The 25,426-nt window shown below is 35.4% G+C and overlaps 1 protein-coding gene across 4 annotated transcripts in view; it reads right to left on the bottom strand.

The window, feature by feature from the left end:
* LOC128560742 (solute carrier organic anion transporter family member 1B3-like) overlaps positions 1 to 25,426 on the bottom strand; it is a 99,671-nt gene that overhangs the window by 64,624 nt on the left and 9,621 nt on the right. Inside the window, exons 3-5 of one of the 4 annotated variants that reach the window (XM_053554112.1) lie at positions 24,258 to 24,332; positions 16,387 to 16,517; positions 11,366 to 11,511 (exon numbers count right to left, since the gene is read on the bottom strand). In XM_053554112.1, the coding sequence (XP_053410087.1) occupies positions 11,366 to 11,449 (84 nt within the window). In that variant the 5' untranslated portion in view covers positions 11,450 to 11,511; positions 16,387 to 16,517; positions 24,258 to 24,332. Of the gene's footprint in view, positions 1 to 11,365; positions 11,515 to 16,386; positions 16,518 to 24,257; positions 24,333 to 25,426 lie in introns of those variants that run through there. The other 3 variants (XM_053554113.1, XM_053554114.1, XM_053554115.1) reach the window with 3 other exon arrangements.

Raw genomic sequence — 25,426 nt, forward strand, 5'->3', positions numbered from 1 at the left:
ATTTATTTTGCTTATTAACCTAACAAGACAGAAAATTCACAGTTCACTAAACTGTAGTTTCTTCATCCACAAGAAGATAAGAGAGAATATTTGTTTACTGTAATTATTTGTTTAATAGGGTCAATAAAATTCAAAGGAAATTACAGGCTGGGCTATGTGGCTTTCGCCTGTAATCCAAGCATTCTGGAAGGCCTGAGGTGGGAGGATCATGTGATGTCAGGAGTTCCAGATCAGCCCAAGCAAGAGGAAGACTCTATCTCTACTAAAAATAGAAAAAATTACCCAGGCAAGGTAATGCACATTTGTAGTCCCAGCTATTTGGGACGCTGCAGCAGAAGGATAGCTTGAGCTCAAGAATTTGAGGTTGCAGTGAGTTATGATAATCCTACTGCACTCTACCCCAGGTAACAGAGCAAGACTCTGTCTCAAAAAAGGTGGGGGGAGAATTATGTTTATGAGTTGATAATATGAACGTGTTTGTGAATATTTTTCAATTCATTAAATGTGTATGGACTTTGGAAGGGCACATTTGATTTATTCTTTTCCTCCTCTTTTTTTTCATTAACATAAGATTATTTCTGAAACTTAATTCCATTCACACTCTCCATTTACACAAATTATTTTTAATGCTAGAGGAGAAACAGGAAGAGCATTGAGGACCAAGGCCCTTCCTACTGGAAACGGTAAGTTACATTACTGTTGGAGTGAAAAGTTCTAAAATATTTATCTGATGCATAAATTGGGTGGTATACCCTCAATCAAAAGTTTCAAATCTGTATTGAGCAACTGTATGCTTTTTTTTAGAGTTCTTATCTTTCAAAATCTACATTTCTTTTATTTAATTTTGCTTAGTATATTATATATTAAGAGTCACTTTTCAAAATGTTTTATGCTATTTTTCAACTAATTAAAGCCAATCCTATCTGTGCTAGTAGTTCCTTTGGCCAAATTAACTTCATATGGTTAATTCCTTTATGTTTTTACAGTGTTCATCATTTTTATTCTCTGTTAATTTCTAAAATTTCTGAATTATTTCATTTCAGCCAAATTTTATGAATTCATGATCGTAATCTCTATCTTTTTATACATTCCAGCAGTTGCCTATGTAAACTTTAATTGCTTACAAATTTTACATGGCTTTAGTTAAAAGATCAGTTTCTTCCGTTACAATTGCTACTTTACTATCACCATTTTAATATAATGTTTTAAAACATACTACAATTTCAAATGACAAACTTTGACAATTTTTTAATCATTAACATGTACTTTGCTTTAAGAAAGGAAGGAGAAAATTTCAAGGACTCAAAGACCTGCCCTGAAATTTTCACAAATCTATCTTCAACTTTACCTTTGTCCCTTGGAGTGAATACTTTTTGGTATTGATCCTGGTTTACTTCTTCGGCTGTTATATACTCACCCTATTAAAATACACAGGTATTACATAATTTTTGGTTGCCTTCAACTCAATTGCACCATCCAAGTCAGTCTCTGACAACTGGTAACCTCGATGCAAGGATTGAGGACATTTCGTACATTGCTTGTAAGTGCCCTTCAGAGTAGAGTCTGAACACTCAGAAGTTTTAATCAACACAACAGCAGAGCAAAGGAAGTGAGGCTTACATGTCTTGGGCATTCTCTATCAGGTAATTCCCTCAATAACCCCATAGTACTAGGTCACAATCTCCCCAAAGAAGCTCCTCCCCAGTTCCTCCTCCATCACTCTAAAGAAATGTTTGGTCAAGAGCAAAGTAACATGTGATTTACCAGTGACCTTTGCCCACAAGCTTGTCTATTTCCCTTCTTCTTGAGCTCTTGGGCCTCACACTGACAAGAATCCTTCCTTTAGTTCTCTCCCTGTTCCAATTACCAAGAAGAGCAATCGTCACAACCAGAGTAATCTGAACTTAGAGGGAAAAATGGCAACTAAGACACTCCTGGAACTGATAAATAAATTCAGTAAAGTTTAAGGTTACAAAATCAATGTATACAAATTAGTAGCTTTCATGTATGTCAACAATAGTCAAACTGAGAATCAAATCAAAGATGTAATACCTTTCACAGTAGCAGTAAAACAAATAAAATACTGAGGAATATACTTAACAAAGGAGGAGAAAGACCTCTATACGGAGAGTTATTATGAAACACCAAGGAAAGAAATTGCAGAGGATATAAACAGATAGAAAAATATACCGTGTTCATGGATCAGCACAAAGAACGTTGTTAAAATAGCTGTACTACCCAACCAGATTTACATACAGATTAAACGCAATTTTCATTAAAATACCAATGTTCTTTTTTTGCAGATATAGAAAAAATATTTCTGCACTTCTTACAGATCCAGAAAAGACCCTGAATAGCCAATGCAACCTTATGTAATAAGAACAAAACAGGAGGTATCATCTAAAAGTCATAAAGATAACAAATAAGCATATTGAAAAAGATGCCTCGGGTGTAGGGCACTGTTCCCATATGCTGGAGGTGGCAGGTTCAAACCCAGCCCTGGCCATAAACTGCAAAAAAAAAAAAAAAAAAAGAAAGAAAAAGAAAAAGATGCCTCACATTCTATGTTATCAGGGAAATTCAAATTAAAATGACAATGAAATACAACTACACAACTATCAGAATGGCCAAAATCATTCTCATTCATTGTTAATGATACTGCAAAAGGGATAGCCCCCCTATTAGAAGATAGTTTGACAACTTCTTATACAACTAAACATCCTTTACCTTAAGATTCAGTAATCACAGAATCCTTGATAAGTATCCAAAGGAGTTGAAAATGTTATGTCCACACAAAACTTAGCACATGGATGTTTATGGCAGTTTTGTGTATAATTGCCAAATTGAGGAGCACTCAAGAGGTCCTTCAGCATATGTATGAATATAAAAAAACAACTGTAATGTATTCCAGCAATGAAATAGTATACAGTGCTAACATAAATAGATTATCAAACCATGGAAAAACATGTAGGACACAAATGCATATCACTAAGCGAAAAAAGTCAGTCTGAAAAATGCTGCATGGTCTATGATTTCAATTATATAACATGCTGGAAGAGGCACAACTATAGAAATGGCAAAACCTTGGTGGTGCCAAGTGTTGGGTGAGTAGATGAGCAGGTTGAGCAGAGAGGAAATGTAGGGCGGTGAAACTACTGTCTATAATACTGTAATGACAAATACATGCCATTGTACATCGGTCTAACCCCACAGCAGGTACAACACCCAGAGCTAACCCTAATGTAAACTATGAGCTTTGGGTGATTTGATGTGACATTGTAGATTCATTAAGTTGAAGAGTCTACTACTCTGGTGGGGGATGTTGGATGTCGAGGATGGGAGAAACTATGCATGTGTAAGGGAAAGGGTCATATAAAAATATCTGTGTCTTCCTTTCAATTTTGCTATAAACCTGACACTGCTCCAATAAAATAAAATTCTTTTAAATGTCAACAAGTTGAACAGTTAAACTTAATAAACATATGTCTACGAAAATATAACTTTCCAAAATACACCCAAGAAGAAATCAAGAGTCAGGCAACTTTTCCAGAATTTCAAAGAAAAGACCATTAAAATGTCATCAAAGACTTTCACAGACTATAAAAATTGTACTCCCAAATTTATTCTTCAAAGCCAACATAATCGTAATATCAATACCAAGCAAACGACATTATGAATATAAAAAAGCAGGTATGCTCCACTTATGAATATGCAAAAACTATAATTAGATATTTGCAAACCCAATTTAGTGATGTATATAAAGGGGGATAAGATTCCATCACCAGATTAAGTTCAGAGTTCAAAAACGACTAGTTATGTAGCTCTTCAACATTATCAGACTAAAGGAAATATATGTTGAACAAAATTCAGAGTAAATTCATGATTTAAAACAACTTCTAATGGTTAGGCACATAAGAGAATACCTAAAACTGATAAAATATATTTCAAAAATAAACGTGCCAAAGTCTGGATCTAGGGGACTGTAAAGAACACCACTTGCATTCAGTATTGGACTTTACAACATTATAATATGCATAAGGGCTGGAAAATATTAAATAAAACTATAATTTTAAGGGATATAAAATGTATTTTATTTTTTCAAGTTATTAAAGGATTTATACATAAACTGTTAGAAATAATAGGTGAGTCCGTGACTAGATATATGAAAAGTATTTCAATTATTTTTCTATATACCACTAACACTAGACAACTTGATTTAAAAAGAGGACACCATTTAAAATAGTCTTAAAGAACGCCACGTATTCAGAAATAAATCAAACAAAAAAATACATATATATAAGATGTTTTTGAGAATTCTAAACTGTTTTTTGATGACCATTTTTAAAAGTTGAAATAAATGGAGAATTACACCAGATCCATGGGCAGTAGGCTTAATACTTAAAAGATTTTTAATTATCCCCAAACCAATTTACAAATTCATTGAGTTCAATCAAATTCTCATTAAGGTTTTTCCTCAAGCTATTCATAAAATTTGGAAGGCCAAGAATGCTGAGGACATATCTGAAGAAGAGTAAAAAGAGATTGCCCTCAGTAATAGATGACAATTCATATAAAGTTCTAGACAATATCCAGCCCTAGTGTAGGACGAGACAAATTACCCAAATAATAGGAAATAGACCCGAGACAGGTTCATACCTATAGGAAACTTTGATATAGGACAGAAGAGTCATGACAGATAAGTGAGGAAAGGAGGTACAGAGCTGGAAAAATGTGTTTTTACATGGGGAAAAGTTGAAATTAAGTTTTTACTACATATCTGATACAAAAATTATATAAATCAAAGATTTTCATTTCAAGAGAAAAGTGTACAGATATAAATCTTTCTCAACTTAAAATAGAAATGTTAAATGCTTAATTATAAAATTACTTGATAAGCTCAAACATGTTAAAATTAAGAATTTTGTCAAAAAAATTCCATTTAGAAAGTGAAAAACTAGTTACAAACTAGAAAATATTGTTCTCACCAATAATAACAAGTTAACTTTAAAATACTCTTTGCTGCCAATATGAATTTATACTTAGAAAACCCCAGGAACTTGGGCGGCGCCTGTGGCTCAGTGAGTAGGGCACCGGCCCCATATGCCGAGGGTAGCGGGTTCAAACCCAGCCCCAGCCAAACTGCAACAACAAAAAAAATAGCCGGGCACTGTGGCGGGAGCCTGTAGTTCCAGCTCCTCGGGAGGCTGAGGCAAGAGAATCGCTTAAGCCCAGGAGTTGGAGGTTGCTGTGAGCTGTGTGAGGCCACGGCACTCTACCGAGGGCCATAAAGTGAGACTCTGTCTCTACAAAAAAAAAAAAAAAAGAAAGAAAGAAAACCCCAGGAACTCAACCTTAAGGCTGAGGAAGTGATCAACAAATTCAGTAACATCTTGAGATACAAAATGAATATCCACAAATCAGTAGCTTTCATATACACCAATAACAGTCTAGCTAAGCATCAAATCAAAGGAACAATACTCTTCACAGTAGCTTCAAAGAAAGTGAAGGATCTGGGAATGTACCTAGCAAAAGATGTGAAGGACTTCTACAGAGACAACTGTGTAACCCTGAGAAAAGAAATAGCAGAAGATGTCAACAAATGGAAGAGCATTCCACGCTCATGGATGGGAGGAATCAACATTGTAAAACTGTCCATACCACCTAAAATGATCATGTAATTCAACATGTAATTCAAGCCCCATAAAAGCATCATACTTTAAAGAACTTGAAAAAATAGTATTTTGTTTCATATGGAACCAGGAAAAATCCAAATAGTTAACGTAATTCTAAGAAATAAAAACAAATCTGGAGGCATCACATTACCAGACGTCATGTTATACTACAAGGATACAGTGATCAAAATAGCATGGTACTGGCACAAAAATAGAGACATAATTCTATGGAATAGAATAGAAAACCTAGAGATGAAACCAGCCACATGTTACCATCTGATGTTTGATAGACCAAACCAAAACAGGCACTGGGCAAAAGAATGTCTATTTAATAAATGGTGCTGGGAGAACTGGTTACCCACATGTAGAAAAGTGAAACTGGACCCACACCTCTCACCGCTTACAAAAACTGACTTACAGTGTATAAAATATTCAAATTTAAGGCATGAAATGATAAAACCTCTAGAAGAAAGTGTGTGGAAAACACTTGATGATACTGGCCTGGGAAAAGATTTTATGAAGATTTTATGCAATTGAAGCAACGGCCAAAATAAATACATGGGGCATGATCTAGCTAAAAAGATTCTGCACAGCTAAGGGCCCATCAACTATAGCAAACAGACAACCTTCAGAATGGGAGGAGATATTTTTATACTTTTAATCTGACAAAGGACTGATAACTAGAATCTACAGAGAACTCAAACTAATCAACACGAAAAGAGTAGCTGGATTCATCTCTTGGTTCTCTATTCTGTTCCAGATATCTACTTCTCTGTTTTTGTGCCAATACCATGCTGTTTTGATCACTATTGATTTGTAGTAAAGTCTGAGGTCTGGTAGTGTGATTCATCCTGTTTTGTTTTTATTTCTGAGTAATGTCTTGGCTATTCGAGGTTTTTTCTGGTTCCATAAGCCCAAGTGCCCATTGATCCACGAATGGATTAATAAATTGTGGTATATGTACACCACGGAATACTATGCAGCCTTAAAGAAAGATGGAGACTTTACCTCTTTCATGTTTACATGGATGGAGCTGGAACATATTCTTCTTAGTAAAGTATCTCAAGAACGGAAGAAAAAGTACCCAATGTACTCAGCCCTACTATGAAACTAATTTGGGGCTCTCACATGAAAGCTATAACCCAGTTACAACTTAACAATAGGGGGATGTGGGAAAGGGGGGGGGGAGTGGTGGGTAGAGGGAGGGGGATCGGTGGGATCACATCTGTGGTGCATCTTACAGGGGTATTTGCGAAACTTGGTAAATGTAGAATGTAAATGTTTTGGCACAGTAACTGAGATAACGCCGGAAAGGCTATGTTAACCATTGTGATAAAAATGTGTCAAATGGTCTATGAAGCGAGTGTATGATGCCCCATGATCATATCAATGTATACAGTTATGATTTAATAAAAAAAAAAAGGAAAAGAAAAAAAAATGATAAGAAATTAAAATAAAATGTAGAGGGCGGCGCCTGTGGCTCAGCGGGTAGGGCGCTGGTCCCATATGCCGGAGGTGGTGGGTTCAAACCCAGCCCCGGCCAAATTAAAAAAAAAAAAAAAATGTAGAGGAGAGATTTATTTAAAAAAAGAAAAGAAAAGAAAAGAAAAGAGCAAGCAATCCTATTTATTTGTCGGCAAGCGACACGAACAGAACCTTCTCCAAAGAAGTAGAGTGAATACCTACACAATATTTGAGTTAGTCTTTACCTCAGATAAATAGAAACAGAAGCCAGGAAACTAGAAAACACATAGGTATAGATTAATTTCTGTCTTGAATTAGTTTCTGTGCTAAGTAGTGATTTCATGGGTGTTTGCTATATTATTACGAATACTGAAACACATAGACAAGTAAATAAATGAGTGTATGGACAAATGAATAAATTAAGATGCCCCTCAGTAGACCATTGATGAAAGTCTATCAGCATTAATGCTTTGCTTCTGGTGCCCAAAAGGGAAAAAAGTAAATAAAAAGGAGCATATAAGACTTTTTGTGTTTTGCTGTTTTTCTCTCCGTTAAGGATAATGAGACTAGATTTTAATCTGCTAGGTTTCAAAATGTATGAAATCCATAGTAAATAAACCAAGGTAACACTAACACAATTGCAAAAGAAGAGGAAGAGGAGGCAGAGGGGCAGAGTTGCAGCAACAGTAACCACCATGAAATAGGATATTGAGCATGAAAATGTTTAAATACCCATACTTTCACATATATGATGGGTTCTCACTCTGTGACCCAGGGGCTGGAGTGCAGTGGAGCAGTCATAGCTCCCTGCAGTCTCTCCAACTCCTAGGCTCAAGCGATCCTCCTGCCTTAGCCTCCTAAATTGCTGGTATTACAGGCACCATCCACTGTGCCCAGCTCTCAGCTCATCATGTCTGAGGCAGAAAGCAGTGACCATCGTATCATAAGGACACTAATATTATGGAAATCGAGTTACTTTAACAATGTGGAGTTGGAAGAACTATGACCCTTAAAGACACCCAGGCCTTCATCTCTAGAACTTGTGACTGTGTTAGGTAACATGGCAAATAAGTTTGCTAATCAGATGACCTTAAAGAGATTGACCTGGCTTATTCCGGTGAACCCAATGTAATCACAAGCCTCCTTTAAATGCAGAAGAATGAGGCAGAAGAGATAGTTTCCATGTGATACAATGTGAGAAAGACTTGTCAGACCATCACTAGCTTTGAACATAGAAGGGAGCCATAAGCCAAAGAATTCAGATAGCTTCCAGAAGTTGGAGAAGGCAAGGGAATTTCCAGAAAGAAACAGTCTTGCCAACACCCTGAGTTTCATACGCTGAGATCTCTTAGTCTTCTGAATGTCAGGGATTTAAGATAATAAATTTATGTTGTTTGAAGCCATTAAGTACACATGGGTGTGCACACACACACTTACACACATGTGTGTTTTGGAGTGTCAGTATCAGCCGATGATAATTGTTACAAAAATCAACCTGGTTAAATAGTTCTGGATGAGGAATGCTATGTTACATGGGGTAGTCAGGGGTGAAGCGATGTTTAAACAGAGATCGGAATGAGATGAAGGCACAAGATACCTGGAAGCAAAACATTTCAGATGAAGGAACAGAAAGTGCAAAATTTGCCAAGTCACAAGGGTGCTCGGCATGTTAGAGGAATAGCAAAAGGCCCCTCACTGTGTCTGGGGAAAAGTGAGCCAGAATGGAGACCGTGGGTCATGGATACTATTGCAGGTTGCATTTGGGGATGGTTGTACTGCAATGGATGTGGTAACGAAGGCAGAAAGGGGGACGGTTTACTTTCATGCCATCTATTTTTGATGTTTTTTAATGATAATGCATCACTTTTGTGTTGGGAAAGAGTTTTCATTACAATATGGAGGAACAAGAAATCCAAAGACTGGAGATGACAGGTATAAAAGTGAAGGGTAGACTGGAAGGTTCTGTGTGGTCTAGTTGGTTCAGTAGAAAACATGAGAGGAAGAGAGTTTTAAAAAAGGATGAAATTATGGTGATTTGATTTAAATGTGTTCAGTATCTATTTGCACTTTTACACATTTCCACCGACTGTGTCTGTGTGTGCACATTAGTAACAACACATGTCCTTGTCTGTGTCCGTGCATGTAAAAAAGCGGAAGAATCCTGTGGTTGCTTAACACTGGATGATTTGGTCTGAAGGTGAATTTTGAGAAATTCGGAATGGGGAGGCTCTTTAAATAGTTCACTTGCAAATCCCTGCTTGCCATGATATCATAAGGACACTAATAAGGAAATCCAATTATTTTAACAGTGTGGAGTAGAGCTGAGAGCGTGGGATTTGGAATCAGACTGTCTGAATTCAGAACTTGGCTCTACCACTTACCAGCTTCGAGACCTATGGGAAGTCATTTGCTCTGTCTATACCCAGGGTTTTCGGGTGTTTTTTTTTTTTCTCATAAACAGGAAAAAGTACTCTTAAGCACAGTGCTACATGAGGAAACCAAGGAAAAGATAATAGCATCTGCTTGATGGAACTGGGGTAAGCAATAAATCTATTAATGGAAGTAAAACACAAGACCAAGACCTGGCATAGAGTAAATACTTAATTAAAGGTTACCTACTAGCATAGTTTCTCCATTCTTCTTCTTTATTGGGCTGCAGGTAAGTTCTTTTACATACACTACTAACTCCCTAACCACCTATCTCTTTGTCAAGTGTGCTTTAAGGGACCACTTTGAAAAATCTCATTTGCTTCAGTCAATTTGTGGTCACATTCCTATGTGTGTGCCAGCGAAATCACTGTAACACTATGTAATTAAAAGCAGAAATAATTCAGCACATTGTATTACCCCTAGACAATAATTCAGCACATTACATTACCCCTAGACAATTGCATTAGCCCATAATTTTTCCTTGTGACTGCCATTCTGCTTAAATATTATTCAAATATTTCATCACAACAGATCTTACCAGTTATCTCTGAAAACAAACATACTTCATGTTCCCTGGACAAAGTTAAAAGGAACTTTATATAACATCATTGCAAATTAATCTGACCTCTGTGGTCTTTATTCTGGTAGATAAAACTAAAGTTATGACTAAGTAAAAATCTTAAAATACTGATAGTAGGTGGTTGTGATCTTTTTTTTTTTTTTTATTTCCTCAAGACTTTTCTATAGGGGTTTTGTCCAAGCTTCCTCATCTAGCACTGCACTTAGGAGTACTTTTTCCTGTTTATGAAAATGCCAGGATCATTAAATGCCCTTGATTTTTGTGACAAAACCAAGAGGCAGAACTAGTCCTTCTGTCAGCTTGTGGAAGACCTGGTTTTGGGGCCAGGTCTTTCGATTGCCACAGATCTCTTTTCCGCCAGACTGCATTACTTGAGTTATCAGAATAAAAAAAGTGTTGTTCTTTAAAAAGCGAATAATTAAATAAGTCAAGACCACAAAGTGGTTCACAAGACATTAATCTGCTAGATTTATTGGTTAATTCTAAGAATGTTTTTTACCTGTTATTCATTACACAGTATTTTCTTTTATTTTAACCATTTTTACAAGTTATCTCTTGGTATCTCAAGAATGAAAGAGAATATATCAAAATATTTCTAAATATCTATATTAATAAACTCTTAAGCACTAGAAATTTCACTGAAGAACTACTGCTCGGCCATAAAAAGGAATGAAATAATGTCTTCTGCACCAACTTAAATGGGAACTGGAATCCATTATCCTAAGTGAAGTATCTCTGAATGGAAAACAAAATGCCACATGTGCACTTTAATAATTGGGAGCTAATCGATGGGCATACACAGGGACAAAAAGATGTAAAAGTCATAGGAAATCAAGAAGAAAGGAAGGAGGGGAGGCCTAAAAACCTACCTGTCAGGTACAATGAGCACTACTGAATGATCACATGATATCACATAAATGATAGTGTGATACGCACACTAAAAGCCTTAACTTAAGTATTATAAAAGGTATCTATGTAACAAAAACATTTGTACCCACCTAAAATTTGAAATAAATAAAATAAACTTCACCAAGGAAATACCATAATCAGATTCAAAGGTGGATTTAAATGAAGGTATAGGTCATTTGTATGTAAATGTATGGTTCAATTAAAAATTATAATTTGAAATATGTTGTTCTTTTTTACAACTGATTACCTATCTATAAATAAAAACTCCCCCATTTACTCATATAATTTGAAAATGTGGAACTCATTCTACCTTGAATCCATCACAGCATCTAGTTGTCTTTTTCTCTGAAGATGTTGCCTCTGTTGTCTTATTCGAATGCTGATTTTGGTCCATGTTTGAACTACAGATTCATCAATGTTCTTAATTGTCGTTGATGCTTGGTTCAAAATGATCACCTATTCAAAGAAGAAAATGCATAATTTATTTTACTTTAATGATATACAATTTAGTAATAAAAAAGCCACAAGGTCAACATCAATCAAATAAGTTAATATTGGACACGAGAGGAAACCCACGCACAAAGTCCTAGCCCAATGAGGTTATAATTTAGTTAGGGAAATAAATTTCTGGAAAGGAATTTAAAACAAGTAAACAAGATAATATAGAATCACACAATAGATTATAGGTGTATGAACAAAGAATTTGAATTAGAGAAATTAAAATTTTGGTGTTTTTTACGTATTTAGATTATACGATTTATAGAAGCAAATTCTGTGTGTATTTAACTAATCCTTATAGTTTTATGATGTGGCAAGCAGTGCTTTGCACATAGTAGATTCTTAAAACAGGCAGAAAAACAATGTAATGAACTGTAATTTGAGTGGCCTAACACAGTTTCAGAGAGGAGATACTTCTGGAACCATGCTTGAAAAACATACAGACTTTGGTTTTGTTAAAAAGAGCAAAGGATACTGCAAGTACCTCTCAGAGAGACTCTGATCATGTGTGGTCTTATCATCATTCTGGCCTTTAATTTTGTTCATTTATCTTTATTTATCTTTCAAGAGAAAATGCATGCATGTAGTTGAAAATGCAAATAAAAAAGACAAATATTGTTCCTCTGATCTTGATTCCCTTACTTAGGAATGGGATATGCATTTTACATTGAATACATAAGATTTTCAATTTTTTTTTTTTAATGCAGTGATATATATATATATTTTTTATTGTTGGGGATTCATTGAGGGTACAATAAGCCAGGTTACACTGATTGCAATTGTTAGGTAAAGTCCCTCTTGCAATCATGTCTTGACCCCATAAAGTGTGACACACACCAAGGCCCCACCCACCTCCCTCCTTCCCTCTTTCTGCTTCCCCCCCCCATAACCATAATTGTCATTAATTGTCCTCATATCAAAATTGAGTACATAGGATTCATGCTTCTCCATTCTTGTGATGCTTTACTAACAATAATATCTTCCACGTCCATCCAGGTTAATACGAAGGATGTAAAGTCTCCATTTTTTTTAATGGCTGAATAGTATTCCATGGTATACATATACCACAGCTTGTTAATCCATTCCTGGGTTGGTGGGCATTTAGGCTGTTTCCACATTTTGGCGATTGTAAATTGAGCTGCAATAAACAGTCTAGTACAAGTGTCCTTATGATAAAGGGATTTTTTTCCTTCTGGGTAGATGCCCAGTAATGGGATTGCAGGATCAAATGGGAGGTCTAGCTTGAGTGCTTTGAGGTTTCTCCATACTTCCTTCCAGAAAGGTTGTACTAGTTTGCAGTCCCACCAGCAGTGTAAAAGTGTTCCCTTCTCTCCACATCCACGCCAGCATCTGCAGTTTAGAGATTTTGTGATGTGGGCCATTCTCACTGGGGTTAGATGATATCTCAGGGTTGTTTTGATTTGCAGTTCTCTAATATATAGAGATGATGAACATTTTTTCATGTGTTTTTTTGACACATGTGGCAGCATGCAACCAACTCTGTTCTCTCTTTACCCTGTTGTATATCCTTAACGTCATATTGATTAAGAACGTCCTCATTTTTCTTATGGCGGTAGGGCATTTTGTCATCCATAATATATGTAAGTATTTCTATGTTGATAAGATTTAGGTTGTTATTTCACATTAGCAAATTTTCTTACCATATAATGTTTTATTTATACGCGATCGTATCTGTAGGATAAATTCCTGCGAGCAAAATTTGGGGTTCAAAATATGAGAGAAATTATAACTTTGATAGTGAGGAATCCCTTATTTTAAGATTAGTAAAATGAGTCAACTTTTTACCTTCATTCATTCCTGTATGGAATAGTGGGTTCTTCACTGAGGTTTAAAAATGTGTCCTAGTTCATATCTATGTGCAGAATCCGTAAGTATGTGTCTAACATATCCGTATAGGCAGATACACACAAGTACAGATATATGATTTTTAATAGGACACTAATTACATAATATATGTAATATATGTCATGTATACACTTAATTCTCACTATTTGCTATAGTTATGTTCTATAAAACTTCTGGGAACACCGAATTGGCAAATACTGAATTATTTTTCCTAGGGAAGAGAGAGGGTTAAATGTTTCACGCCTCTGGTCGCAATATTATCCCCAACTAATCAATACACAACCTTGTTGTGTATGTTTCTATTTAAAGACACTTTATTTAATATATGCTGTTGAGTCGCTATCATTGAATTCGTGACCAATAGCACCATAGTTCATCCCTCGGGGAGGCTGACATAGCCCAGGCGTGTTTCTCTGCCTGGCGCTCTCTGGTGTAGGAACATTAGAGCACTGCAGCACTATGCTCGGGGGCTATTTAAAACAGTAAACTCGGCAGCACAAACGCAAAGTAAACAACATGGCACCAAGTAGACTGTAAAAGGGACATTTGTTTGCAGTGTGTAAACTGAAACACAAAGGGGGAGCGTCACCTCAGCTTGGGAACCCGGCAGCCCAAATTCTGTACCACTCAGGGCGTGCCCATAGATGACCACGAAAGCTCCCCCAGTGTGGATGTCGTTCCAAATGCATTTGCGTGAGCAAGCAAATTCGTTAATATAGAAATCTGTGCATAATGGACATCAACTGTGTATTTTATTCATTAATTTCTTTGACAAGGATTTAATTACATTATAAATATATAAAACATGAATATAGGGTGCATATTTCATGCATAATGTATAAGCATGGAAATAATAAATATCTGAGCATATTTTCACTTCTGTATACACGAGTATATATAAACATATGCATGAACGTAGAAAGCCATACCTACATACAGCTAATTATTCTACAATAACTCCAATTATTCCACATTGTGTGTGTGTGTGATATACACCTGTATCTGAGATGCTCCATTCCTAGGTAGGATGGAATGAAGAGAAAATCAATAGTTTGGCAGTCTCCAGGTCCTAAGCAGCACTTTGAAAAATGTCAGACCATTTTTTCCACGAAGACCTCTTTCTGTTTCTTTCCCCAGAATTTAAATGTTAGGAGATCTTTCTTTTTAAGTAATAAATCCTATAACTGCAAATCTCTGAATGATTTGCAATCTGGATCGTACTCCTTTGGCTTTAGTCTTTTATTTTCCTTTCTACTAAAAATAATTCTTGAAAGTCTGAAGACTATTCCCACCACTCCTAGCCTTGTTTGTTTCAACTGATTAACTTGTGGTTGTCCTGACTTCTGGCTTTCTTTCTATCGTATGTAGATCATATCCATTCTCAGAAGTGTTCAAAGATCTCTCATAATATACAAAATAAGATTTATCCTTCCTCATTGAACATTTTCACAACCTAAACACCATGCTTGTTGTAACCTGATTTACCAATAAGCAGCTTCAGACACACGGAACCGCTCTTCCAAGAAGAAAACTGTCCTCTGATGTTTCCTTTCAACCTGTAACGTGCTTCCTCATCTCTTTGTCGTAATGCTGCTCCAAATCTTACCTTTCCATATTTTCCCATTTACCCCAGTTGAAATAACCTCTCCCACACTACTACACCTCTGAGAATATACCTGTGTACTTTTCTCTGTATTTCCCCTGGTCTTGGAATAAAAAAAAAAATAGAAATGTGACCACTTTGTTTAAAATTGTGACAAGTAACTACAAACTAATGAGATAATTGAAGTGTCAACTTAAGCTTGACTTAATACCACACTTTGTACTTTATCATGGCATTGTAATTAAGCGTGTTTGTAGGCATTTAACATATTTGTCTCTGGGTTCCAAATAATTGATATATAAATAAATTGGGGGACACAATATACTTATAAGATAGAGCCACAAGCATTTAGATAGAGAATTGTAACTCTTAACTCTTCCCTGAACAGAACAGGTAGGATTTTCCTAGTTTGATTTGGGTGAAGTGGAGAACAGAATTTTACGTCTCTGCCTATCTGTATTAAAACTTTTTCTACTCAAGGGGATCGCAGAAAATCACTGCAGATCAAGTGACCCAATCTCTCTATGTGACTATGGATCTGAGGAGGAAAAAGGAAAAACAGCTTTTACTCATTTCTCAGACCTTTGGTCATCCCCATCTTACTTTGACAATTAAAATAATTATTTTATAAGCACAGACCTCTCCTGAATAATAGAAGGAAACTAGTATTTTTTGAGCCCTTAATTCATGCCAACAACTGTGTGGAGAGTTTTTTTTTAAATCTATTCCTTTTAATTAATATCATTTGATGTAACCATTCCAAAATGTATAAAAAATAAACACATTGTACCCCACAAATGCATAAATGTATTCATGATCTATGTGTATATGACTTAATAAAAGGAAAAAAAATTTGAGTCAAACTTGAGTTGAAACAAGGAAAGTAAAGATAGACTTTGAAGCATATTCTATTTATTTACGTTTGTCAAATAACTCCTTCCCTTGGTCCCTGTTATCCAGTAACGTAAAATCAAAGAAATAGGTAGCTTAGTCTAATCATTCTATGTAGCTGATGAAAATAACTGTCTCACAGCATATTTTAAGATGGTAACTAGAGGTCCATTTTTTCGTCCTTGAGGTTCCATTTGTCTAGGAAGTAATAGGGATAGAATTTCAAACTTTATTTTTAAATTTACAAATCCATGATTGTAATTTCTCTTTAAAAGTATATTAACGTAAGGCTCTTCTATCTCCAGAATGGATAGTTACTAGGTTTTAAAGGCTAAGAACATAAATGTGAGAAAGACAAAGCATAATATTAATATTTATAATATTTAGCATGATAATCAAATCATTTTCTCCCCAAATTTATGAAAATTTCTTACATAGAACTGTTGAAATTAGAGGCTCTCCAAGGTTCTTACCTGAACTTAGAATCCTATAGCAACTGCGACAGGCCCATCCTTTATCTGTTGTTTAAGTCTCTCTTTAAATAGTTATTTGGCTTTTTTAAAATCAGTTCACTGATGATTAACCATCTTATTAGGTCATTGTCCTAGGCAAACAGGAAGATATTGCCTAGTTAATTCTGGGCATCCACTCCATACTTCTATATTTTAAAGGTTATTTAATAATTTCTCAGAGTTTACACATTATTTGGTTAGTATTTAAAACAAACTGTATTTCTGAGAATGACTTGTACTTATTTATTCAATTAAATTGGTTGCATGCAATTGTTTTCTTTGGTCATGCAAATAGAACACATTATCCAAGGCATTTAAAAGTCTTCCAAATGGAAAAGAATTCAAACCATTTATAAAGTGTGGCTACAAGTTACAATTGCATTCAAAGACACAATATCTTTGTTTGGTAAATGGGTTCAGTTCTAATATGATGTGTGTGGGATACTGGAGGTTTACATGGAATAGTAAAGTACCAATTAACTACATGGCAGATCTTCTAAATAGCAAAAGTCTAGAATGCTTTGAATGGTATATTTCTTTCATCATGCCTGGGGAAAGAAAGGTCATGAAATTTCCTTTTATTGACTTCAGTTAGAGGGACCCAGTTGAAAATTTTCTTGAGCAGGGATGAAGTTTAGTCAATACAACAACTCAAAAATTTTCAACTCTCTATCATGCCTCAGGTTTTGGGCTCCGTTCTGAAAGTGTCCTCATGTAAATAAAATACACAGCCTTCTTTCACCTGAATATTTGTATATATACATATATATATGGCAAAGTGAGGATGTATATATGAAAACACTGTTGCCTTTTATCACTCACTGGACAATTATCGATACAGTTTAATGTATTTTTTAATTTCTGTGTCTCAGTTATTTGGCAGAGTAGTTCTATTCCTGGTTAATTCTTAAAACATTCTGAGAAGAGCCAAGGCGTATAGAAGGGGAGAAGGATTAGGAAATGTAGGGACATGTAGACCCAGGGCAGAGGCCCCCAATCCTCTTCTGCTGAATCGGAACTACTGACTTGTCTTTGTCAATCCAGCCCCAGACATGGGAGATTCTTAGTAGGCTTTATATGAGAACCATTGTAGCAGAGATATAGAACATTTCCGATCACTTTTTATGGATTTTCTTTTATTCGGGGTGGGAATACAATTTGAGTGTTCTCAAATGGTTTCCCCTTAAAATATCCATTTATGACACATTAACTTGTTTTAAGATAAATATATACTTAGAATGAAGACAAAACAGTACAAATTAACCAAGCAGCTTTCTATTCCCTGAAACACAGTTGTCAGCGGAAAAATTCTGGAATGTTTTGAGAGGTCAAAGTGCATTTTCTGTGTCCTTTTTTCTTCCTAAGTAAATTAGACTACTTTTCTTGTACAGCTTATGGGAGAACGAAAGTGGTCAGAGGGAAGATATTGCAACAGTTGTTTGGGGATCAATATTATGCTAACAACCCTGGATCAGTAGAATTGCAAAATTTGCAATTGATCCATGTTTCAATACTTATTCCAAGGATAATCATTATAGTTCTGATGAAAAATATCATGGTTTTTGAAGTCTGATAAACTTTGATGCGAACATGTCTTTGTTATCTGCCAGCAGTGTGAATTTCAGTAAGTTATTTAACCCCTCTGAGTGTCAATATTGATATCCATAAAGCTAGAAGTCAACATTTGGGATAAGAATTTAGTGTATGTAGAGTATGCTGCCTGGCACATTACAAATTCAGTACCCAATTAAATTCACTGTATAATATTTGCATACTAAACTTTTTTTTTTTTTTTCCAGTTTTTGGCTGGGGCTGGATTTGAACCCACCCCTTCCGGGCATATGGGGCTGGCGCCCTTCTGCTTTGAGCCACAGGTGCCACCCCATACTAAGTATTTTTGAAGAAGTTACTTCATATTCAGTAGAAATAAACTCTTAAATATATGCCCAGCAATTTTTTCCAATAGATTTTTTGGCCCATGGTACTGAGGTGGGTGCCACAGCTACACCTCCAGAAGGTGCTTTCAGGCTCAGAGCAAGCTTGCCTTTGCCTGCCCATCACACTTCTCCTGGTGGTGGTCAAGAGGTAGCTCCCGCAAGATGTGTGCTTATGGAAAGGACTCTCATGGCTCTGTACTCACCAATGCTCAGAACTCCCATAATTATGACTATTTTTTTTTATAAAATTTCAATGGATTTAGAGATTATAAGTGCAAGTTTTTTACATGGATATATTGTGAAGTCTTAGCTTTTACTGTGCCTATTACCTGAAAGGTGTACATTGAATTCATTAGGTAATTTTTATCCCTCTCTCCTCTCCCACCTTTTATCATCTCCAAGGTCTATAATTTCACTCTAAAGAAACATACATCCCCTTAGTTTAGCTCCCACTTGTAAGTGAGATTATGTGATATGTGTCTTTCTTTTTCTGAAGAATGAGTCTTTCTTTTTCTGCGTCAAGTTAATGGCTTCTAGACATTATTTAATTTTTTTCTTTTTTGTGGCCAAGTAGTATTCCATGGTGTATAGAGAACACATTTTCTTTATCCACTCATTAGTTGATGGGCACTTTCATTTTGTATTTTTGCTATTGTGAAGCGTGCTGTGATACACATAGTAGTGCAGGTATCTTTTTGATATAATGATTTCTTTTTTCCTTTTAGTAGATAACCAGTATTGCAATTGCAGGATCAAATGGTAAGTCTACTTTTAGTTTTATGTGGTATCTCCACACTGTTTTCCATAGAGATTAGAAATTTACATCCCCACCAACAGTGAGTAAGTTTCCTTTTACCAACGCCATACCAATGTCAATTGTTCTTTGACTTTTAAATTACAGACATTCTGATTGGAGTAAGGTAGTATCTCATTGTGGTTTTAATTTACATCTCTCTGATGATAATAAGTAATATTTATCAATTTTTCATATGTTTGTTGGCCATTCTTGCTAAAAAAAAAAAATCTGTTTATGTTGTTTGCCCACTTTTTAATAGGGTTGTTTCATTTTTTTGCTGAGTACTTTGAATTCCTAATAGTGCCTGGATAGTAGCCCTTCATTGGATCATAGTTTATGAGTATTTTCTCCCATGTGTAAGTTGTCTGTTTGCGCTGTTGATTATTTATTTTGTTATGTAGAAGTATTTTTAGTTTAATTAAATCCCATTTGTTTATTTTTATTTTTGTTGCGTCTGCTTTTGTGTCCTGGTTATAAATTCTTTGCCTAGGCCAATGTCAAGAAGAGTTTTTCCCAGGTTTTCGTCTATAATTTTTGTGGTTTCAGGTCTTTCAAAGTCTTTTAATACATATTTTTTGAGTTAAATTTGTATACGGTGGAAGGTAGGGGTCTAGTTTAATTCTTCTGCATATCTTTATTCAATTTTCCCAAAACCATGTATAAAATCAGGTACCTCTTTTCCTCAGCGTATGTTTTTGTCTGCTTCATCAAAGATCAGTTGGTTATGGGTTTATGCTCTCCTTCTGGATTCTCTATCCTGTTCCACCCATCTACGTACCTGTTTTTATATCACGCTGCTTTAGTTGCTGTATCCTTTCAATATAATTTGAAGTCAGGCAATTTGATGCCTCTAGTTTGGCTTTTCTTATTTAGGATGGCTTTGGCTATGCAGGCTCTTTTTTGGACCCATATAAATGTTAGGATTGTTTTCTCTAATTCCTTGAAAAATGACATTTGTATTTTGATAGGTATTGCGTCGACTCTGTAGATTGCTTTGGGCAGTGTGGCATTTTAACAATATTGACTCTTCCAGTCCTTGAGCATGGGAGGTTTTCCCATTTGTGATTTATGATTTCTTTCATCAGTGTTTTGTAGTTCTCCTGGTAGAGATCATTCATCTCTTTTGTTAAATATATTCGAAGGTTGTTTTTCTTTTTTCTTTTTTGCAGCTATTATAAATGAAATTGGGTTATTGATTTGATTCTCAGTTCAGTTGTTATTATGGTACAGAAATGCTATTGATTTATGTATATTGATCTGTAGCCTGAGAATTTACTGAATTCATTTATCAAATATGCAAGCCTTCTGAAGAATTTTTTAGGGTTTTCTAGGGACAAGATCATATCCTCGGCAAACAGAAATCATTTGACTTCCTTTTTTCTAATTGGATGCCCTTGATTGATTTCCTTGCCTAAATCTTCTGGCTAGAGCTTCCAGTACGGAACTGAAGAGAAATTGTGAAAATAGGCATCCTTGTCTTATTTCAGTTCTTAGGAGAATCTTTTTAGCTTTTCCCTATTCAGCATGATATTAGCTGTGGATTTGTCATAGATGGCTTTTATTATCTTGAAATACGTTCCTTTTATGCTTAGTTTGTTGAGGGATTTAATCAAGAATGGATGCTAGAGTTTATTGATGCTTTTCCTACAATGCATTTCTGCATTGAAATGATCACGTGTTTTTTGTCTTTTATTCACATTTATTGACTTGTTTATGTTTAACTATCCTTGCATCCTTAGGATAAAACCTATTTGATAATGGTTTATTATCTCTAATCTGCTGTCGGATTTGTTGTGTCAGTATTTTGTTGAGAATTTTTGCATCTATGTTAATCAGTGATATTTGACTGTAATTTTTTTTTTTTTTTTTGTCACATCCTTCCCTGGCTTTGGCATCAGGGTGAAATTGGCTTCATATAATGAATTAAAGGAAAATTTTCTCTTTCTTAACCTTTCGGAAAAGTTTCAGTACGATGAATACCAGTTATTTGTATGTCTGATAGAATTTATCTGTGAATTTACCTAGTGCTGGGCTGTTTCTGTTCTTGTTCTTTTTTTTTTAATTAAATCATAACTGTGTACATTAACATAATCATGGGGTACAATGTACTGGTTTTATATACAATTTGAAATATTTTCATCAAACTGGTTGGGAAATTTTTTATTATTGATTTAAACTCATCACCCATTATTGGTCTATTCAGTATAATGCTGTATTGGCAGAAAAAAGAGGGAAAAACCTTAAATTTATATTGCCATCTCAAAAGATGCAGAAAAAGATATTTTGAAAAAATTCATCCACTCATGATAAAAACACTTGCAAACTATGGGTAGAAAAAACTTCCTTAAGGTGAACACTTACAGAATCATCTTATTTCATTACATTTCTATTGAGCATCCATATCTTAATGAATAGAGTGAAAATGGAGAAGTTAACTAATTGGAGGTCCAATGAAGTAGAAAAAAGTGTACACTGAGGGTAATTGAGGAAATGAAATAGAAGAGAGTGGGGAGAAAGGTGGAGATTTAATTTATTCTTTTGGAACAGTTTTAGGTGAAAACAGATACCAAATAGTGGCACTAGGATGGGTTAATTAAGGTAAAATGGAGAAGTTTTTCCATTGCTCAACAAGGCATAACAATTCTAGTCAAGTCTATCTTGCGTTGTCTTTTATTTTTTTCTTTGAAAAGTAAATTTATTTCAGGTTCATGTGTGGGTACAATCAACCAGATCAAAATATTTGATTTTGTTAGGTAGATTCCCTCTTGTGGTTATGTCCCATACAGAAAAAGTGTGCCAAACACCCGCACCCTGTGCCCATTCGCTGAGAGCACCCCAAGCCCTCCCCCTTTCCCTCTGTTGTTACCCCTCCCCTGAACTTGAATTGAAATGCGTTTTCTCCTATGTGGGCATGCATCAGATCATCTACTGGCTACATATTAGTATTGAGTACATTGGATAATTGCTTTTCCTTTCTTGTAATACTTTACTAAGAACAATGTGTTTCAATTCAATGTAGGATATTACAAAGATGTGCAGTCACCATCTTTGTATGGCCGAATGGTATTCCTGGTATGCATATACCAAAATTTGTTAATCCATTCTTGAGTTGATGGGCATTTAGTTTGTTTCCAAATCTCGGCAACTGTAAATTGAGCTGCGTTAAACAATCTGGTGAAAATGTCTCTATGATAAAATGATTTTTTTCTTCCTAGGTAGATGCCTAGTTGTGGGATTGTGGGGTCAAATAGGAGGTCTAATTTAAGATCTTTGAAGATTCTCCATACTTCTTTCCAAGAGGCTACATCAGTTTGCGGTCCCACCAACAGTGTAAGAGTATTCCCCTCTCTCCACATCCGTGCCACCATCTGCAGTTTGGGGACTTTGTGATGTGGGCTATTCTTACTGGGTTTAGGTGATATCTCAGGGTGGTTTTGATTTGCATTTCTCTGATTATTAAAATGATGAGCATTTTTTCATATGTTTGTTAGCCATTTGTCTGTCTTCCTTAAAGAAAGCTCTATTCATGACTCTTGCCCAGTGATGTATGGGATTGTTAGCTCTTTTATTGTTGATTAATTTGAGTTTTCTGTGTGCTGTGTCTTTAAGGCCCTGCTGTGCAGCAGCACTTTCTGTGATGAAAGTGTTCTACGAGGGAACCCTCAAATGCCGTATGAACTAGCTCCATGTACCATTTGAGCACTTTGATGTGGCTAGTGTGACTGAGGAACTAAGATTTGTAGGTTGAGTTTATTTACTTAGTTTAGATTCATATAGTCATGTGTGTCTAGCGGCTACCATACTGCCCAGAATGACGTCAGGTTGTCAATCTGCACCGTGGCCGAGATGAAGCCTTTTCCAAGTGTCACAAATCTCACTTAAATCATTCCTAAGTCTTTCACCTTTAATCTAACTTCTTCCAAGTTCTGAAATACCAAATCATTAGGCTGTTAGAAAATAGAGAGAGTAGGCAATTATTTATTACTTCCATTTTCTTATATTATCTTTCCCCTCTTTTATCTTTCCTTCATTTCTTCATCTCAGGACCAACCACCAACCATGATGTCAGAAACATTATAATCACTCAATATATTGCGGCTATTACAACATATTTTTTTCAAATTATAGACAATATTGTAATGAACATCATTAGATATAAATATTTGAATACATCTATGATTATTTCTACATTAAACCATCTTAGAATTGAAATTACTGATTCAAATAGTATAAATCATTTAAAGTTCATTTTTCAAATTGCTTTTCAGAAATAATTTATCACTAACAGTCCTTTCATGTGAATTGCAACTCTTAACTCATATCTACCAGCCACATAAAATGTTAAACAATTAGTTGCAAAATTAGTTGTTCCATTTTGCACTTACTTGATTTTAGACAGCATTCATGCTAATTTCATAGGACCCTATCCTTGACAGAGTCCTCTCCTATATTTCACATAATACAGTTTTTCTTTCCTCAATTCTTTTTAGTTCTCCTGAGCTCAAACCCAGAATAATGTTTTTTCACACTCAAATGGCAAAAAAATACCAGTTGAATAACACTGGTATCATACTGCTTTCCTCTAATAGAAATTCTAATAAGCTATAGTTTTCTGATATAGTCTGAATGCTACAGATGACAAACTAAAAACTCTTTTCTGGGAATGACAACTTTCCTAGAAAATTCTCAAGTTATTTCTCTTACATGATACAACAAAGATCAATCTGAATTCCCAAAATTGTCTTTGGAGCAACAGAATCCTCCTGTCTTCAACTACTGCTAATCAGGTGTCTCCTGAAATTCTGGTTGTGATCACACCTCATTGGATCATCTTGCCTGTTTTCCTTAGGTCTTTCTCAGTGTGTTTTGCATCCCATGCCCTTCTTTAAGCCTTTTAATGTCACCTTGAGTACACTGGATATCTATAGCTGCCCAATAATGTTATAACACAATGTACTGGCTAGATTAATGAATCACTCTGGAAGCTAGGACTGCAGAGAGCTGGTAAGTCTTGGAGTAACGGAGAAGGCCTAGGTGAAAAGGAGTTAATGTTATGCCTACAGATCAGAAGCAAATATAAAGATTCAAATAGAAATTACCTGTATAAAATACTGATGATTGTGAAATTGTCCAGCTGGTGGGTGAAAGTAGACTCCTGTCTGTAGAGATGAATGCTATAATATAAGCAGTTCACACATCAGTGTATGCTAAGTTATTTAGAACTTTGCAGCAAAGAAACTTTTGATTCTTCAGCAATCAGGAATTAGCTCTTTACAGGGGCAATATTTATGCAACCAGTAATCTCTATTCAAAGGAGATTAGAGTCCTAAGCTAATTTAACCCATGCCTAGGTTCTTATAATTTTTTAATGAAATTTTACATTAAGTGAAGTAAACATAATAATTAAGGAATAAATTATCATCTGAGCAGGGTCGTACTGTTAATAAATTGTGTTACTGAGGTTTCATGGTAAAATGAATTCTGTTCTTTCATCCTCTCTGAAGAATAGTCTTACTTGGCTTCAGATGAAAGAGATAGGACTGGACTAAAAAAGGCAAGTCCACAGCAACAAGGAAGGGAGTGACCAGGGAGGCCTCCTTGATTTAATAAAAAGGACATTTCAGCTTGTGAACTCCATTAAGGGCAGGGCTATATCTATGGAGTTTGCATCAAAAGCTAAAAAGTTCTGTATTATTAGAGAATATTCATCAAATTATTGTTGAATAAAAGAATGAGTGATAAAATAGAAATTCAAGTGTTGTCTATTCTTGATTTCTTTTTGAAAATTAAGTAATCTATAAAAGAAATTTGAAAGGAATGGAAGGATGGTGGTGTGGTAGGTGGAATAATGGCTCTCAAAGATACTTATGCCCTAATTTCTAGAACCTGTAAATGTTCATTTATATGGGAAAAGGAACTTTGTAGATGTGATTAAGTTGAGAATCTTAACATAAGGAGAGTATCCTGGGTTATCTAGATGAGCCTTAAATATAATCTAAAGTGTCTTTATAAAAGTGCAAGGGGAGATTTGACTACAGCAGCAGTTCTCAACCTGTGGGTCACAACCCACAGGAACTGTATTAAAGGGTTGCAGCATTAGGAAGGTTGAGAACCACTGGACTACAGTCAAAAGAGAAGGTAATGTGATGACAGAAGCGGAGACTGGAGCTATGTACTTTGAACAATAGAGGGAGAAACCATTGGACTACAGTCAAAAGAGGTGATAATGATGATAGAAGCAGAGATTGGAACTATGTACTTTGGACAA

The sequence above is a fragment of the Nycticebus coucang genome, chromosome 12 (assembly GCF_027406575.1).
Source record: "Nycticebus coucang isolate mNycCou1 chromosome 12, mNycCou1.pri, whole genome shotgun sequence".
NCBI classification, from domain to species: Eukaryota; Metazoa; Chordata; class Mammalia; order Primates; family Lorisidae; genus Nycticebus; species Nycticebus coucang.